Source organism: Osmerus eperlanus, chromosome 1 (assembly GCF_963692335.1).
Source record: "Osmerus eperlanus chromosome 1, fOsmEpe2.1, whole genome shotgun sequence".
NCBI lineage: Eukaryota > Metazoa > Chordata > Actinopteri > Osmeriformes > Osmeridae > Osmerus > Osmerus eperlanus.
The window spans coordinates 17,108,115-17,125,884 of NC_085018.1; the positions used below are offsets into that span (position 1 = coordinate 17,108,115).

Consider the following 17,770-nt stretch of genomic DNA (forward strand, 5'->3'; position numbering starts at 1 on the left):
TGACAGTTTTTTTTTTTTTACTCCAAATCTGAAATATCATGGGGATGCTGTGGAACTGTGTGTGTGCGTACTGTATGTGTCTGTGACTGTGTGTTTGTGTGTGTGCTGTGTGCATTATTCCGGAGTTGGAGCGTAGCCATGGGGCACAGCAACGCTGACCTGCTTACTGAGGAGAATGATAATCATGACCTCAGATCTGAGCCAAGAAGAGAAACACACACACACACACACAACCTCCAGATGATTAGAAACCAACACAAAAGCATTTTAAACACAACAGTAGCATCAAACCATAAAAATCTCAATGATGCCTGCTTTCTAGAATGTTCATTATTAGTTGAATTGAGCTTTATCTTCTACAGCATCAATACGTGGACTTAGAAGGCTTGCTCCTCACTCCATTCTCCCTGGAGTGTGTGTGTGTGTGTAATCAACTAGAACTAAACTCTGACTGCACTGGCATCATTACATGTCACATTAGGCAGCCATCAGCAAAAATAACAACCAGCCTGCTAGGAAGAAGGCGCAGTGTCACGGCAGCCGTGTATGTTCCTGTATGATGTGTGCATTAGGAGAGTCATCCACACATATGTAGGCAGTCCCATTTTATTAGAAGATCGATTTTTGGCTTTTGACCATTTCATTTTCTAAACAGTTTGGAGAGACCGGAAAGCAGGGAAAGAGAAAGGGGAAGACATGCAGAAAATGTCCCAGGACAAATTTGAACCTGGGTCCCTGCGTTAGGGCCTTAGTGATTCAGTTGTATGAAAGGGGTTTAAGCCTCTCCACATTCTAGTCCTGCTGCCCCCTGAGAACAGCGTTTGGTAGGGCAGACACCTGATCGATTCTAGCTCAGGTGTCAGTCAACCTTACTCCACTGCCCGCCAGGCTCAAACTCTACACCCACAGCCAACTTCTCACCCACACACACCCTTGTATACTGTATACCATAAAACACACACACACACATTTGCACACCTCTTTCCACAAGTCCTGTGAGAAGTGTAGTGAGTGAAATATAGGCTGAGGCTCTTACCAAACAGGTCGGAGTAGTTTCTCCATCCAACAACACTGCCACCTGAGACACATTCAAAGCGAGGCCACTTCCATAAAAACCTCACAAAGTTGTATCGATGTCACTCCAAGCAATTAATGGGAGTTTCAACCTCTGCCAAGCACGTCTCAAGTGACATGAGTGACAAAAGTGAAGGAAAACAGCAGAACACATTTCCCTGTGATAATATTAAGAGGCAATTTCATTGTTACGGTGGGTATCAAATACAAAGTGGCCAGTGATTTTGCAGTGTACCTTTTAATGGCTAGGAGCATCACAGTCAGATCAGCCTCGTCTACATGCATGCCTGCTGTGCTTCAAAGTCTTCAGTACTTATGCTTAATTCAATGCAATTCCCTAAGTTCCATCCCTCAGGAACATTCCTTCAAATTAAATCTCTGTGATCCTGGACATAAAATCCTATGCCTGTTATGAATTACTAAAGGAACAACCAGGGGATTGGGAATTTGAGAAAATAGCAGATGGATTAAAATACAAACACTCGTAGATGAACATGAACACATCTTCACACAGGAGTCAGGCAGCAGCATATCTCTGGCTTCACCTTGATGCAAGAGACAGGAAATAGAGCTGGGAGTCAGCTCCAGGACTAAGTGACCAACCAGAGTAATCGGATCAGACTCCTGGGTCTGGGCCTAATGTTCAGTCTTACACAAGACTCCATCCAGCAACACCAAGTCCTCAGGCATCCTCCACCATTCAGCTCCTCTTGAGTATTCACACAGCATTTAGCACACACATGCAGTCTAGAGCTTTTATGGAGCTCTAGTAGTGGGCCCGCTCGTTACAGCAGTCAATCCCTACTTAGAGACAACCTTTACATCTGGGCTCTCCAACCCTGTTTCTACCTTCCTGCAGGTTTTTTCTTCAAACCCAGTTGTAACTGAACTGATTCAACAAATCAACCAGCTCATTCTTAGAATCCAGTGTGCTTATTAGTGTTGGAGTGAAATCCTACAAGAAGTTGCCCCTCCTGGAACAGAGTAGGAGAGCTCTGCATTAGTTCAGCTTTGAAACTCCAGGGTGCCTTTGACGTGCGAGAGGGGAGACAATCATGGGGCTCTGATGGTGTGTGGCTGAGAGGGTGGTTACATGCAACTGGGAGATGTTTCAAGTGGACACTTGAGAAAAATAGGAAATTTGAAAGAGAGAATACATGAGTGAGTGAGAGAGAGAGGGGAGAGAGAGACAGAGACAGAGAGAGGGGGAGGGAGTGTGAAACAGAGAGAGTGTAGTGTGTGAATCACTATCGCACGACCAGTTGAGGGTGACAGAGGTGACATGGTGCGCCAGGTGACGGAGCAGGTAGCACGGTACTTACGCCAGAGACAGAGTGAAGTGGAAGCGCTGGCGAAGCCCCTTAAAGGTGAGGAAGGACTGAGGGGGGAAGTTCCGAGTGGTCATCTCACAGTAGGGCTTCTCGTAGCCCCCTGCAGGACACTCACACTTGAAGCCACCAACCAGGAGGTTGATGCAGGTGCCTCCATTCTTACACACACCTGGGGCGCAGCGTCCTGAACGAGATGACAGCTCGCACCGTTTGCCTGGAGAGATAGATGACAGAGAGGGGAAGATGGGGGGGGGGGAGATAGGAGGGTAGGAGGTAGTCAGAATCACTTCCATCACAATGACAAATGACTGTGGCCTGGTTAGTCCCTGTGGTTCCTACCTGAGATACAAACCACCAAGCCCCTTCCTGCCTGCCTGTCTGCCAGTTAACTGGGTGAATCTTTATTCACTACACCACTGTGGCTGCTGCTGTCCAATATGGGCCATGACAAGATGGATCATGCCCCCGGCACTTACCACATGAGCCAGGGCCATCGAGGAGAAGGAGGTGGGGGGTGTGTGGGGGGGAAAAGATGAGGTCAACTGAGAAAGCCCAAGTGAGAATAAGACACAGACAGTGAAAGAAGACACGCACACACTCACACAGCCATTGCAGTGGGGGAAAGTGTGTCAGTGTGAGTAAGCCTCTATGCTCCAGAGCCCTGTAAGCCCAGTGCTGTTATTCATCTCCAGTCTCTTCTCTGGATGACGGACTGCAGCAACTGCAGTTGCTATGGCGAGAACGGGGCTGCACGCCTCCTTGCACGAGGACAAGATGTTGGATCAGAGCCACTCAGCACCGTGGAACCCTTCCGCCATGGCTGTGTGTATTGTTACTGTACACAGACAAAGATTCATCTTTATACACCAGGGGCGCACACACAGGATGTTTGTGTTCTCTGGTACAGTAGATTTGTCAATTTTCCCTAGCTAATCACTTCTCAGTTAATCTTAATTAAGAGCCCTTTTTGTTTGACCACTGTAGTAGGGCAAACCAATGCATTCAGCTACAAGGTCATAATGGATTAAGGATATTCAGGAAGAGGCTGTAGGGTACACAGTACGTACACACACACACCCCAAGAGGAAACTCAACATTTCTGAAAGGCACAGTGTTTGGAAGGACATTTGTTCAGAAATGCAGACTGAATACAGTTTCTTCATTGATGCACACTTTTTACTACTGTACAGCTGTACCCAAGGCAACAGAGGCAGCTCAACAGTGACTCTTTCCTAAACACTTACAGCAATGTATTCCTTTTGGGGGGATAAGTGTGTATTTCAAGTCCCCCAGAAACAGATTGCAAGCTACTATTACAATGGGAGAGGCTGCTTTTCTCTTGAAGCAAATTCAGATAATCGTTATTCAAGGCTTCCTTTGGTCAAATATGGTGTTTAAGCCCAGCAGTATTACAGTGTAAAAGTGGGACACTGGGACTGTAGACCCCCTCCTAGTGAGTCTCCTGCAAAGTCACCTTGGGGTTCGCACTGGCCTCGTTTCCAGAGAAAGACCTTGATAGTCATTGTAATCCCTCCTTATAATGGATAGCCCTTAACAAAAGTTAATGCAGTAAACTGATTACATTTGTGCCATTTTGTGGCATCATCATTTTAATTCTATCAAATCAATCTCAATACAAAGCCTAATTCTCAAGTACAAAGTAGGAACATGTTATTTATTCTTTGCATTTCTTCAGAATGCCATCTACCTTTGCTAGCACACAGATATTGAGGGTTGTGTATTGTATGCACACTGTAGCATCTAATAGGCCTATTAGTCGAATTTGACTTTTTGGTAGAAGCCACCAAGGTGAACAGATGGTTTCCGCCCCTACCTGAACAAGGTAGTTGAAGTTGTCTTTCCTGCAACATGGAAAAAAGAAAACACTGCCTGTGTTTTTCCTGTCAGGCATTCCTCTGGGATGCCCCCCTGCCACAGGGGTAGGACCACGGAGCAGCAGCTCAGTGAGGTTGCTAGGTGAGCTACCCTTTGGCAATGAGAAGGGGAGGAGTTTCACCAACCAAGTCATTACACCAGAGAGCATCCCTATCAATTATTTAGGAAGCATTTCCTCTGCTCTACTTGCGACTCCCTTCAAACCCCTCCACATTGCCACCGTCTATGTTTACTGCCAGGATTAATCATTAAAAGCTGTCAAAATGTACAGGTACCCTGGTGAGACCTGACTCTCTCTCATGTAGGAGAAGATGCTTGAGTGTTGCATCCCTATTGTTGCAAGCACACAGGAGCATCAATATGGTAGACACTGAGTTTTAACACTCAACATTTTTCATTCTCCTTCACATGATTATGGTAAATACAATTCTGGGTCAAAAGAAGCATCAAGCTACAAAATTACTATAAAATAAGCATGACCTATAAATTGCCATGGACCACAGCAGTTAAAATCTAACATTTCAAAATACAAAATGTTGTTTGCACAAAAAAAACAACCATATATTTGCATATATTTACAAGTAATGTTTTCATGCGGAACTTGAAAGGGTAAGCTCATTAAACTAATTAACACACACAACATTAGTGCAAGCAGTGTAAACCTCCAGTCTGTCACACACACACAGACATTATACAACCCTCTTGACGCTCTGCTTCCAACTCTCTCTCCCCATGATAAGAGACAACTGCAAAGGCTTATCTAATATGTAGCTGTTGCTGTTCCAACTATACTATACATAGTCTAAGCTACAAGTCTGAAGGGATTCAAAGCCACTTATCACACTCTACTCCTAGTGAACCACATACAACACCAGATAAACATCACTGTGTGTGAATTTACATGAGCGGTTTCACTAGCAGAGAGACAGCAGTGCACATCCTTAATCCTCATTTCACCTCAGCTTGGCTGACAAAATGGCTCCAGTGAATGTAAAAGGTCTCATTCCCTGATGTCATGTAGTCAAGCAGACCAGACCTGCTACTGTTGCTTTAAATCATTGATGACTCATCCATGAGTGAGTGTTGAGTAGTAGTGAGTAGTGTTGGGTTTGTAACGTCTCCTATCTAACTCATGCTGCTGTATGAATTCTCTATGGTGACGCTACGGAGGAAAATGTGTTTGTGCTCAAAGGGCTGAGGGCAGCTTCACCTTCTTCCTCCTGAGTGACGGCTAGTCCTGCACCAGCCCTGCCTCGTCAGGGCACGGGGCCTCCCCCAAGACACCACAGTCAGCCAGCTCAACGAGTCCTTGGAGGGCGTGATGCTAGCCTCATTAGCTCTCTTAGCTCATGGTCCAGGGATGTATGTATAACCAGGGATTCTAGACTGGCACAGTACGTGTGAAAACATACCATGCACTTTCTGCTTGTGAAGGTGACAGTGTGGATGTGTGATTCTAGCATGCTTGGCCCATGGTACTACAGGTCATATGAAACACATGGAGCCCTGCAATAAATATGCCAATGTTTATTGTATCTTTTCATTCCAATTATGGAACCATTGACTTCTGATATATGATTTAGTGTCGACACGTGAGCCAAATATAGTTAGCCATTGTGAGTGGGAGACAGAAATAACATTGTCAGAAGTAATACGCTCTGTGATGTCTCCTGAGGAACAGAAACCGCAAATGGGACATTCTACTGGAAAGTTACTCTTGCATGGGATGCATTCTTTTGATTTGGAATTGAATAATGAATTAAAGATAGAGTGACACATGTATCAATAATATTCTCAAAAGGACATTTGACTAACAACACATCTGATCAAATCTAGCTTAGGGCTCACAGGAATCATTTCCATCTCCAGTTTTCCCTCAAAAGGGGATATTGTGTGTGTGTGTGTGTGTGTATGTGGACGGAGAGCTATAACAGGCAGTTTAGCTGTAAGGGGGTTGGGGAGATATAAGATGAAACATTCCAATTATTGAGGTTGAAATGAGGTTAGTGCATAGCATGAATATAGACCAATAGCTCTTTATGCACATTGACTCAGCCAGGCTTAATCATTCACTCAGTCCTTCTGAACATGAGTGAAATTGATGGCTGTTCTTTGTTATTTTTCTCGTTTTCCATCACATTGCCATCTGGCAACGCCTACGGGCCGACAGTTCCACACACACACACACGGCCAATCCGTTGTCGACACAAACACACCTCTATCCACCCACGTGGAGCAGGCAATTCAGCACCTACACACACACACACACACACACACACACACACACACACACACACACACACACACAGAGCAGCCAATTGAGCCCCCATACACTGAGGCTCCCAGCGCAGCAGGGAGGCTGCTGGATTCAACACTCACTCAGGCAGAGCAGCAGGGGATGCAGTCTACATCCTGAACAAAAAGCTCACCACATCAGACCAATCTCTGACACACCTGAGGGTGTGTTCTCCTTGGTGAACCCCCTCAATGACCTTGTCTGAACAGAAGTTACACTGAGCCTTAAGGTAGAATGTATGGTGAGTAATACAACATACATCAACAGCTAATTCAGACATATGGAATTGGATTAGCTGTACGGTGACTGGGTGAGCAGAGTGGAACTGAGCTTGGCGGTACGACAGCAGCCCCCTCCAGTGAGATTGATGAGGATCACTCTGCTGTGGTGATATGGCCATCTCCTGCACTTGACACATGGGTGGGCTGGTACGCACACACGCACACACACACACACACACACACACAGCAACAACCAGGCGCACACACACAAAGAGCAGGCACGCACACACACCCTCACGTACAGTGGCACAAAGATCAATTTTCACACCCACAACTGTGCAGAGCAAGCAAAGGAGTGGTGCTCAACATGGCCCCCTGAGGGGCGGAGCCCACACACTCATGTCACTGCCTCCCACACAAACAGGAGGACCTATGGCCAAATCTGGTGGGAGAAGAACGTTTCTACATCAACAGAGTGGTACGTGGAATTTTCAGTGGCTGGAACACCGACTAACTTTGACTGGAATCAGTTATTTTGGTGAAGTTAATTGGCTATGCACATCTTGAGGGAAACATGAAATAGATCTTGCTCCAGGCTAGGAGTTAATAGTGTCCGCAAAGTGAGCAGCCATGGTCGTCTCCCTATGACAGCATTAATCCTCCAAAAGCAGCAGTTCCAGCCATCTGTGAGAGCAAGCCAGGTGTTGTCCGGAGATACTGAACCACATGATAACTAAGTTTAGTTTTAACCTCAGACCTACCTAAAGTTCGAACCTTTTAACTACAATCGCACATCAAAAGAACTATGCCATGAGCAGAGATCAAAGTAGCACACAAATGATACTTTTCAGGGCAAAGCCAGAACCATTTTGACAAATGAGAGGGAAGACACTTTGTTATTCAGCTAGATTAGCATACTTCCAATCCCCTCCCCCTCTCCCTACCCCTTCTATCTCTCCATTTCTCCATCCTCCTAACCTTAGGCAGAGAGAGCAAGAGAAACAGCAATTTTCTTTCATATGTTTTCCGGATATGCATAATTTCTAGAGCACAGACTGCATAACTTTTCTTCCATAAACGTGCATCTATCAGTGAAGAAAACGACTTGAAAAGCAAGTTAATGTGTTTGAGGGGGCCCTCAGTAGTGCGTAATGGAGAACATCGGCTTGTCTAATTATTATCTATGAACAAGAAACTTCAAAAGTTCTCTCATTTCACCAACCCAGCCTCCATCTTTATGCAAACAGAAGATAACGTGCCATTGCTACCCCTGGTACTGCTAGGGGCCATTTTGCAAAGAGAATAGACAATCTCTTCCGATCCATCTATAATTAATCACTTCCTTCCATTATTCCTCGCTCAGCCACTTTACTGACCAGTCAAACTACTATTGTTTATTCTCCTTCAACACACATCTCACAGTAGTGCTCTGTGAACAAGACCTCGGGCTGCCAAAGAGGTTCTAGAATGTCAGCCTTACAGTTCAGTTTCTGTCTGACAAGCACTCACCTAGTGAGTCTAAAGTAACATCCCCCTCATGTCACTTCAGGAGAATTCTCAATTTTCTAAAATAAGCCGCCTCGAACAGTAATCGGGCAGTTAGGAGTTGTTAAGAGTCTGTTCTTTCAATGTCTGAATGGTGCCCAAGGACAGGAGGTGTTTACAGGCTAGCTTGTGTTTACTTTAACCCTCCTCACAGGGGGATTATCAGATCAATAACTCATCACATCTTCTTTGTCCTACAGAATGAGTGTCTTATCCTGTTACTCATGTTCAATATAGGCTTGGAGGGGGGGGGACTTAAGGAGGACATGAAGTACTTCCTAAGGGACCTGTAAACGGGTGGGAAATTATTGTCTAAACAGAATTTCATAAAAGCTCAAGTCTGCTGGTCTGTAAAAATTATTAGTGGTTTTAAATCAAATATACAAAACATGGACACCATTTCATATAATTTCTCTTGGGTTCTTAAATTAGCTAAGGTGAAATATGTCATGAGTGACTGATTCCTTATTGATAATCAGCAAGCATTCAGTTCATGAATAACCAATCACCTCAGTCAGGCCTCACCTGTGTAATCATCCAGGCACTCGCAGGTGTAGCCTCCCTCTCTGCTGCGGCAGATGCCATGCCCTCCGCAGGGTTTGGAGTAGCACAGGTCGATCTCCGTTTCGCAGTAGTCCCCTGTGAACCCGGCGGGGCAGCGGCAGCGCAGCCCTGCGATGGGGTGGATGGGCCGGAACAGGATGGTGTCGGACGCCACGAACGGAGCCAGGCTGTCGAACTTGAGCACCGACACACACTTCATGTAGTTCTCGCAGGGCTCCCGCAGGCAGATGTTGTCGTCGAAGGGCAGCACCTGCTGGGAGGAGATGCGGGCCAGGAGGCTACGGTTGAGGTACAACCTCTCCTGGAGCTCCTCCGAGCCAAAATACTCCCCCCCTCCTCCTCCGCTTTCCCCGACACCTATCATCCCCCGCCCCGCCCTGCCTCCGCCGACCCCTCGGGTGGCTCCTCCCCCCTCGCCGGGCACGGGGACAGCCACCGACAGACTGACGTTGAGGATGCGCGCGCTGACGTCGGTGTCGTCCTGGATGTTGAAGACCACGACGTCCTGGCGGGCTGCCGAGAGGACGCGGGCCACGCCGTCAAGGAACTGAGCCAGCAGCAGGGACAGGAAGTGCTCCTGGGACGTGTTGGCCAGGCGGAGCGTGATGCTGTTGGAGAGCATCTCGTCCGTGATGATGGTGACCTGGAGGAGACACTGGGCCGACACCAAGTGAACCCCATCTGAGGAGGACAGGAAAATCAGAATTAATTCTACCATACTTATGAAAGACTGATTTGGCTGTTAGCACAAATCAACTAGACTTCGTCAAACTTTTGAACTTAAACCACACCCAGTGTGAAAGGGTGTTTCTCAATGTCTGGTCATGTGCCAATCCTGAGACAGAGCACAGCTTCAGAGCTCACAGAAAGTCTATCAACAATGTCACGCCTGCATTCACTATTCAGCAAATTGATATCCCTGCGTCCGGAAGTGTTTTAAGATATGCAATCTTATTATACGGATAACACAAAAAAGCTCTCTCATCTGAAATTCAATGAGTTTTCCCCAAAACACATCAAGGATATCTAGTGGAGAGATTTGTCTTCTCTTCCACGTCTCTTGGCCGTAATGCTGTTGTTTTGAACCATGCCCTTCTAACGCAAACCCATTATCCCTGCTCTCCACAACCTCACATTACAAAGTACATTTCCGCCCGCAATTATCCAGTAGTTCATACTTCTAACCATACGGAGCAGTGCTTAAGTGAGTCGATTCCCAGTACTTATTTGGGTTACAGTAAATCCAATCGACGTTGCAGAAGAATACTGCTTGTCTGCAGATATCCGTCAGTGCCTGTTACTGGGGCACAGACTGGACTGTTTACTGGAGAGGGAAAATATAATGAAAGAGCCCAGAACCAGAGAGACTCATCAGAAAAAATAACAAGGAAGAACAAAGACAAGTAGTTAGCCATGGCTCTAACAAGCACAGTAGTTCATAAATGTGAGTCCTTTTCAACTTTGAAGCAACTATGATTGAAAATTGTGTGCAACAGAATCCATCCTCAATGTTGTGTTTGCCCCTAAACTAGGGGCAAACACAGCTAGACCATGAATCCGAACCTTGCCTCCCAGTTTAAGAACAAGATATCTTGTTAACCAGTATCTCTTTTGGTTGCAACCTTATTCAACATTTGTTCTGGTGGAATCTCTAATATGAATGCTTTTAATTGACTTCTAACTGTTCAGCTACAACCTCCAACATCTTGAAATCATTCCCTAATCTACAGATAAAATTGTCAATAAAGAAAAAAAAAAGGTATGCACACTTCAATCCAGCTTTGTGTATGCTGAAGGTTCTAGTAAAAAGTCTGAATATATATTCTCATCACCAGCCTGTAGCCTTCTTTGTGCTGTACTGTTACCTTAAGGGCAAAACACAAAACACGTCTAATCAAATCAAACCTGTCTTGAAAACAAGTCCCAACCTCCCCCCCACAATAATCAATAGGGTTCTTTGTCTGGGGGCTCTGGACATGAGCCAGGGAACAGAAACTCTGAGCTGTGGTTGGAAGAGAACCCTCACAAACGAACAGCCGGGACCAAGCTACCGGATCCACAGCTTCTGCTGGCGCTGGTCTGGTCTGAACACTCTGCGCCAGGGAGAGTAAGGGAGCCGGGCCGAGGAGGAGAGAGGAAGAGGGGGAAGTAGAGAGAGGATGAGAGAGAGAGCACCATGTTTGACACGGTTTTAATCCCCATACTCTAGTCAAGCCACTCCACAACACTGGAACGCTACAGGAAACACAACAGCTCTAACAGGGGGAAGGCCCTGGCTCTCACACGCTCACCCAAACAAACACACACTAATACACACCTGTGTACACAAAAACTGTGTTGTCACAAATGCAGAACATGTTTGCCAAGGATGTAACAAACCAGGAACCCTTATAGACAAAGCTTGTTGGCCCTTTTATACTAAGACACTGGAGGTCTAGTAGTGCCTTGGTGTAGTTTACACAGAGCCATGTATATTAGCACACCTTGTGTTGATTCCATCTTATATACTCTGCATAATCAAAAGATTTGAAGCTTCAATCTACTTCTTAGCAAGTCACTCTGTCATCTAAGGTAGTTAAAACTGATAAAACTGATTTTCTAACAGATTCCAGAGGCATATCTGCATATCAACAAAATAAAGGATGACAACCGAACACAGGGACGGAATAGCCTTAGTTAAGACTTAAAGGTTAAGCTAAGTATAAGGGAGAGCAGACATTCCCTTTAATGATGTTCTCTGTATATTCACATTCTGGGAGTCTTGGGGCTTGGGCATCGGTCCATGAGAGACAAAGGTCTGGGAAACGGAGTGCGAGGAGAATCTGCTCTAAAAAGAAGCTACACTATCCTTCAAAGCAGTCATTCTTGGGCCAGGGGTACTCTGATTAGGAATGGGAGGAGGGAAGGTTTTTTGTTCGAGGTATGGGGGGGCAGAGGAAGGATGGATATGGGGGCACAAGGTGCCAGCTCTGGAGTGTGACTCTCATGCCAGGCCTGAGTTTGACCCCCCCCCCGGGCTTCACGGTGCCAGGAATGCTCTCAGCTAGCAAGTGGCGCCAGGGAGAGATTAAACACACACTGTGCCAGGGAAACATTGTGTGTGTGTGTGTGTGTGTGAGTGGGAAAGTGAGATTGAGAGAATGAAACGAAGAATGAAAGACAGGGTGTGCGTGTGTACTAAAAACTTGCTTAAAATAACAGCTTAACTCTTATAAGATATAAGTCGATAACATGCACAGATAAAGCATGTCTCACTAGGGGTCATGGTCTCTCGTCATGGGAGGAAAAAACAACATGGCTCCATCTGATGATGTCACCATTAACAGAAACAGAAAGCATCTCACTGGTACACATTCTGACCTTTAGTTGTGTTCTGGCCTTAACTCCTAACATGACAAGTCGAGGTAGGAAACCAGAGGATGTATACATATGGACACAGCTCCCAGGGTGTGGGAGGGGGGAGGGAGGGAGGGAGACGACATGCACACACTGTGGAGAGTATAGCTTGTACACTACACCCGTTCAGTTTAATATGGAAAAAAGACAAATCACTGTACAGTAGAACTCAATGACTGACCTAAATCTGGGCCAGTCAGCCTTAGCATGTACTAGAATATTCCAATATTGTTTCCCTGTGTTTGCTCTTACATGCAGCAGAGAGGTTACATGTAACACCAGGCCGGGGAGGGGGTAAGGGAGAAATACACAGCTTTCATCCTGTAAATTATTGATGAAATCCTGTTTCAAGTAACTATGCTCTGAACCATGGATGGGACATATTATGGTGCTCCAAAGAAAATAGTTCACAGGAACAGCGAACACAGGATTGGAGACAGAAAAGGATGGGATTGTTTCCAACGCAAGTGACTGATTAGAATTTGGATCATTTCCATTTTAGATCAGCTCAAGCTTCTACCTCATGGGAGGTCAAAGAGAAGCAAGCATGTAACTACATGAAGCTCTTAACACTATGAACTTCATCATAATAATATATTGATGTCATACCAAGTTATAACCCATACGAGGGTTAGGCTAGCTGTAGAAAGAGATGATGGATGCAGAGAGGGTTCAATGGCGAGTGAGGACAGAAAGAAGACACAACACAGGGAAAGCGCTAGAAGGGGCTAGACGGGGCTAATCAGGGCACGGCACTGCCTGCCCGTCTCTCACGCCATGCCCAAAAAATGCCGACCATCCATGTCATGGGGGATCAGGATCAAGAAGGCAGTGACCAACGTCACACAGAGATGTCCCCCACAGCAGGACGGATGTTCCCGGCCCCTTCCCCCAAAAGAGGATGAGTCGCTCGGCAGGCGAGACCCTCCCCAAACATCCTTCACATCCTACATGTTCCCCTGGATCCTTTATTCAAAGAAGCCCAACGCATTTCATCCGAGTGTGCGTTCACAGTCTGAAAGAAAGGGATATAGAATGTTATCAGCCTTCAGCTACTTCGAGATGGGGGGGAAGGCAAACACATTAGAAACTCTGTCACAATACCATTAGTCATCATGACTGTAGACGGCAGATTAGTACCTACTGCGTCTAAACAGATAGCCAGGCAGCCATCCATCACCAGAGTGTCAGTGTGTACAGTAAAGATGTGTGATCGGGGCAGTTTATTTCCTGTTCCGAGACGCAGGCAAACACACTCCCAGCCTCTGTCAAACACAGATGTGTGTTCCAGTGGAGGAGCGCGCCATGTTGGAGGGCACCTCAGGGTTCAGAGGGGAATGAGGTTAGGCAGAGCCTGTCTTGGTTGTTCAAGATCAGCATATTCTAATATGTGCAGCACACATGCAGCAGCACAGAGTACATCAAAGGGCTGTGAAGCCATGGTCCTATTCCCTAGATCAATAGTGAGGTCATAAATTAAAGATCACCCCAGAGAAAGAAAAGGCTTTGGAAGTCTTAGCTCCCTTTACAACCTCAAAATTCCAAGCGGCTCTGTAAAGACAGGTCAGGATTTGAAAGCTGAAGGTTTCTATCTATTTCATCAGTGATTTCAGGACTTGGTTCTTCTAAAAACCAACCACTGGTCAGTCTAAGCAAGATCATAAAAATGCATTCACAATGTTTCTTATGCATGTTAGCTGTGCAGGAGCTTTCCTCTTCAGAGCTTCATGTTTGCTAAGTGCAGACAAAGCTGAATCGTCACTTCAATGCAAAGTCACACTTTGACAAGAGATCCATTTTGACGAACCAAGCGGCCAGTCAGACAGGCTGACCTTGGTAGCACAGTTCCACTGGGGGTTTCAACAGGATACACACACAGTTTAATCTAATGAATTTGAAAGATTGCAAGAGTACTGTGGTAATTACATACTTTAATTACCGGGCTTCTGCTGCCCTTGGTTGACCTCTGGCTAATTTATTACATTTTATTAGAGCTTCCTGAAGGCTTTGGTTTCTGAGAAAGAGAGAAAAGCTTTGTTCTGCCGTCACCCTGACAGGATTACGACCTGCTCTCTCTGTCGCTAATCATTACGGAGACAAGCTCAACCCCAAAAAAGGCCCAAAATTTGAGGGGTATCGTAAAGTAGGAAGTATTCTTTACTGCACCAAAGATAATGGGGGAGTGGTGTTCAGGTGTACCAAGTGTTAACAATGGCTTCCATGGAGTTTCTCTGTTGTGAACAGTGTCAAACTCACAAAAAAAGTATTTTCGTTTGAGTGCTTTTGAAGCCAAGCGTCCATTGCCTAGGCATTCTGGGGGTGTCATGGGAACTGAATTAGTGTGTTCTCTTCCACCTGAGCACTGACATACAGGAACGGAGCTCGCTCAGCAGGACCACACACTTAATCCACCGCTCACAGCCAATCAGCACACAGGGACTCCAGTCCAATCAGAACTCTAATCAGAGGAGGGAGGATGTACGTGCTCTGCAGACATTAGTGAGGTTGATGGAGGTTAAAGATTGGAGGGGGAGTAGAGGGTTTACCACATGCTGCTATTGAGTGTAGGGCAGAGGCTGAAGAGAGCAGCAGCAGTAGCAGCTATGTGAGCCTGATGCTCTGAGCGCTGCTATAACACCCGGCCAGAGAGACATTCGTTCGATCATGCTAATCAGTGGAGTCACTCATTAAATCAGCCGGGTTGTGCTCGCTTAGTGATGTTCTTTTAATTAAAATCCGAAATGTGAAATGCTGGCGATCAAAAGGAAAGCTGGGCTTCGGAGAGCATATTAAAACGTCACTGGGGAATGTGGCGCTTGTAGTAGCAAAGGGCTGAAACATGAGCTAGGCTGTGGTGGTGTTCTGCTGCCTGCATGGCAAAGCACCACCACCATGACGGGCAGGGGGGTGGAGATTACAACTGTAGATGGGGCAGGCTGTGTGTGTGTGTGTGTGTATGAACTGGGCCCATATTTCTTTATTTTCAGTGTTTCTGCTATCAGCGCAGTTCCTCTTTTGGATCCACCCCCCTCCACCCTCTCTCTGACCCCCCTCAGGACTAACGGCTGAGGCGTCCCTCCCCTGCTGGGTAAACCACTCCCACAACCCCCATCAGCCGTCCCGCCCACCTCCCTGACAACTCCCACCCCCATCTTTACTGTCCGTAAGCCCCAGATCCTCATCAGAACTTCTGATATCTCAGGCCAGTCCACCCTCCCTATATGGACTGGAGCCTAAACAGCATGGTATGATTGCAGATGTAATTATCTTAAGCTCCAATAATGCCATCAGTTTCAGTACTGATTCAAAACAGCGGCTTGGGTCATTATCTAGGCGCATGTAAAACAAAGCAGGGCAGATTGGAGCAGATTGGCAACTTGGTACTGGACAATGGCCTTGGCTCCCAGCAGGGTGACAGGGTTAAAGTGCTGGAGCCATTGTTGAAAGACAGCTGCGGTATGAGATTAAGCACAAATTAACATCAGCACTTCATATATCACAGCAAACCCACTTGGGTACTTTCTCTCCCTCGCTCTCTTTTCCTGTCCCTCTCTCTCCGTCTCTGAGAGGGAGAGAGGGTTAACAGGGAGCATGTTCAAACACCCACACAACAGATATGCTGTTATCCATATCTGAGACGTGAGGTCCATTACATCTAGTCATGCATGTTAATTTCAGCTTCACATTGAAATGTCAAAAAAAATCCCCACCCACCTCTATAGTCTTTTGCGTGTGTGTGCGCGTGTGCGTGTGTGTTTGCGTGTGTGTGAAATCTGAGGCCAGAAAATATGCATACCGCTGTCATAGCAATCAAAACAATCAAGTATCATTACCCTGTTTTTTTTCCAACAGTGCAATCAAATGTCATTAACTAGCAGAGACTGCAAAGACAATAACAAGAGTGGCACAGATATAAAACAACTAAACCTTGCCTCCATTCCTGCCCAGTATTTGGGCTGTCAGGGAAACAAGGAAAGTGCCACTGACATGTCTTGAACCAAAGCATTTAATCCAGAGGCTTTCTGCCCTGTCCTCATCACCGTCCGTCTCTTTCCCCAGTCCTCTCCACAAGAAACACAGCATTCCAGAGATGTTTCCTTATTATGAGAAAGGCCTCACAGGCAGAGGAGGACAAGATCTGAACAGTTCAGATCAATACATTAGCATATTAAAGGGAAACTGCTGTCAGCGTAAAGATGCATTAGCATACAGAGACGTGAGCAAGCATAAGGTACACCGATAGAAGCTTCCGGATACTTATTGGATATGGATGTGGTGCTCAGTGTAAATACTGGTCACACAATGATGATATACAGTCACATTCAATATAGTTTCTCAACAAACAAGGATATAAGACTGATTTACCAGAGACAGATAAAGCTTGTTCTAGACCTAAACGGCATTTCCTAATGAATTTCCATTAATTATTTTGTTAGTGTGGAATAAAGCCAAGCTATATATTATAACATGTTATTTTGTTTAGGACTCAACTAATAATCTGTGAAAGTTTTTATTGGTGATTTTTCCGAGGCCTCAAAAGTCATAAGTTTGGGAAGATGCAGTTCGTCCAAATCATCAGTCTAGAACCATTAGTAATTTGACACACAGACTGCATGTCACTCAAACTCCAAAGAAAGCATGATCTCGATCACATGGAATGGTTTATACAATTATTCAATGGCCAATTACTGAGCAACCAAACAGCTGGGTATCAGGTTGATGCCCATTCTTAACACAATGTAACCAAACCTAGATGGCACCACCTCCAACCTGGCACCACCTCCAACCTGGCATGCTTCCAGAAGAACCCATCTGTCCAGTAAGCTGGAGGGCTCGTATCATTATCATACCACCCTTGTTAGAGAAAAGCCCTGATGAAATCCAGCACATCTTGCTCACAGAGTTCACAAGGAACTTGTCCTTCCGACTAAATGCTTCCCATAGTACCAAAGCCTTAATGGGAGATGGTGCCATTTCGCATCCCTGATTAAGAGCACATGAAACCAGGTCACTGTGAAATGTCTGTATGGTTAATTGCTAAGTAAGGGAAATGTAGCTTGCAAAGCAGTGATCTGTTAAATAAACATATCTGTTGCTCACGTCAGAAGAACAACATCACAATGTTGATGTGATCAAATTTTCCTCTAAGGAGTTTGTGAAGAACTTTGTTATTTAAATTCAAAATGATAGACAAAATGTGTTTATTTGAGGATAAGATACAGTAATATTGCCACATGCACAGGTGCTAAAAAAAGAAAACAGATTTCAAAGAAAGCTGCTCGCCAGATCTCTAAATACATTAAAAAGAACTAGGTTCGTTCAAGCTTCAGTAATATGCCTGGTCAACCTTCCCTGAAGACTGTAGCACTAAGGCAAACATGATGGAGGGGGTGAGGGAGGGAGGTTGGGGGGCAGGGGGTATTAACAGAAGGACACAGACCCAGACA

General features: G+C 45.7%; 1 protein-coding gene across 5 annotated transcripts in view; it reads right to left on the minus strand.

The window, feature by feature from the left end:
• celsr2 (cadherin, EGF LAG seven-pass G-type receptor 2) overlaps nucleotides 1-17,770 on the minus strand; it is a 48,688-nt gene that overhangs the window by 21,391 nt on the left and 9,527 nt on the right. For all 5 annotated transcript variants that reach the window (XR_009930705.1, XM_062464637.1, XM_062464629.1 and 2 more), the window contains exons 2-3: nucleotides 8,889-9,608; nucleotides 2,397-2,619 (exon numbers count right to left, since the gene is read on the minus strand). Coding sequence is in view for 4 of the 5 variants with exons in the window: in XM_062464637.1 (XP_062320621.1) it covers nucleotides 2,397-2,619; nucleotides 8,889-9,608 (943 nt within the window). In the remaining variant the exon portion in view is untranslated. The remainder of the gene's footprint in view (nucleotides 1-2,396; nucleotides 2,620-8,888; nucleotides 9,609-17,770) is intronic.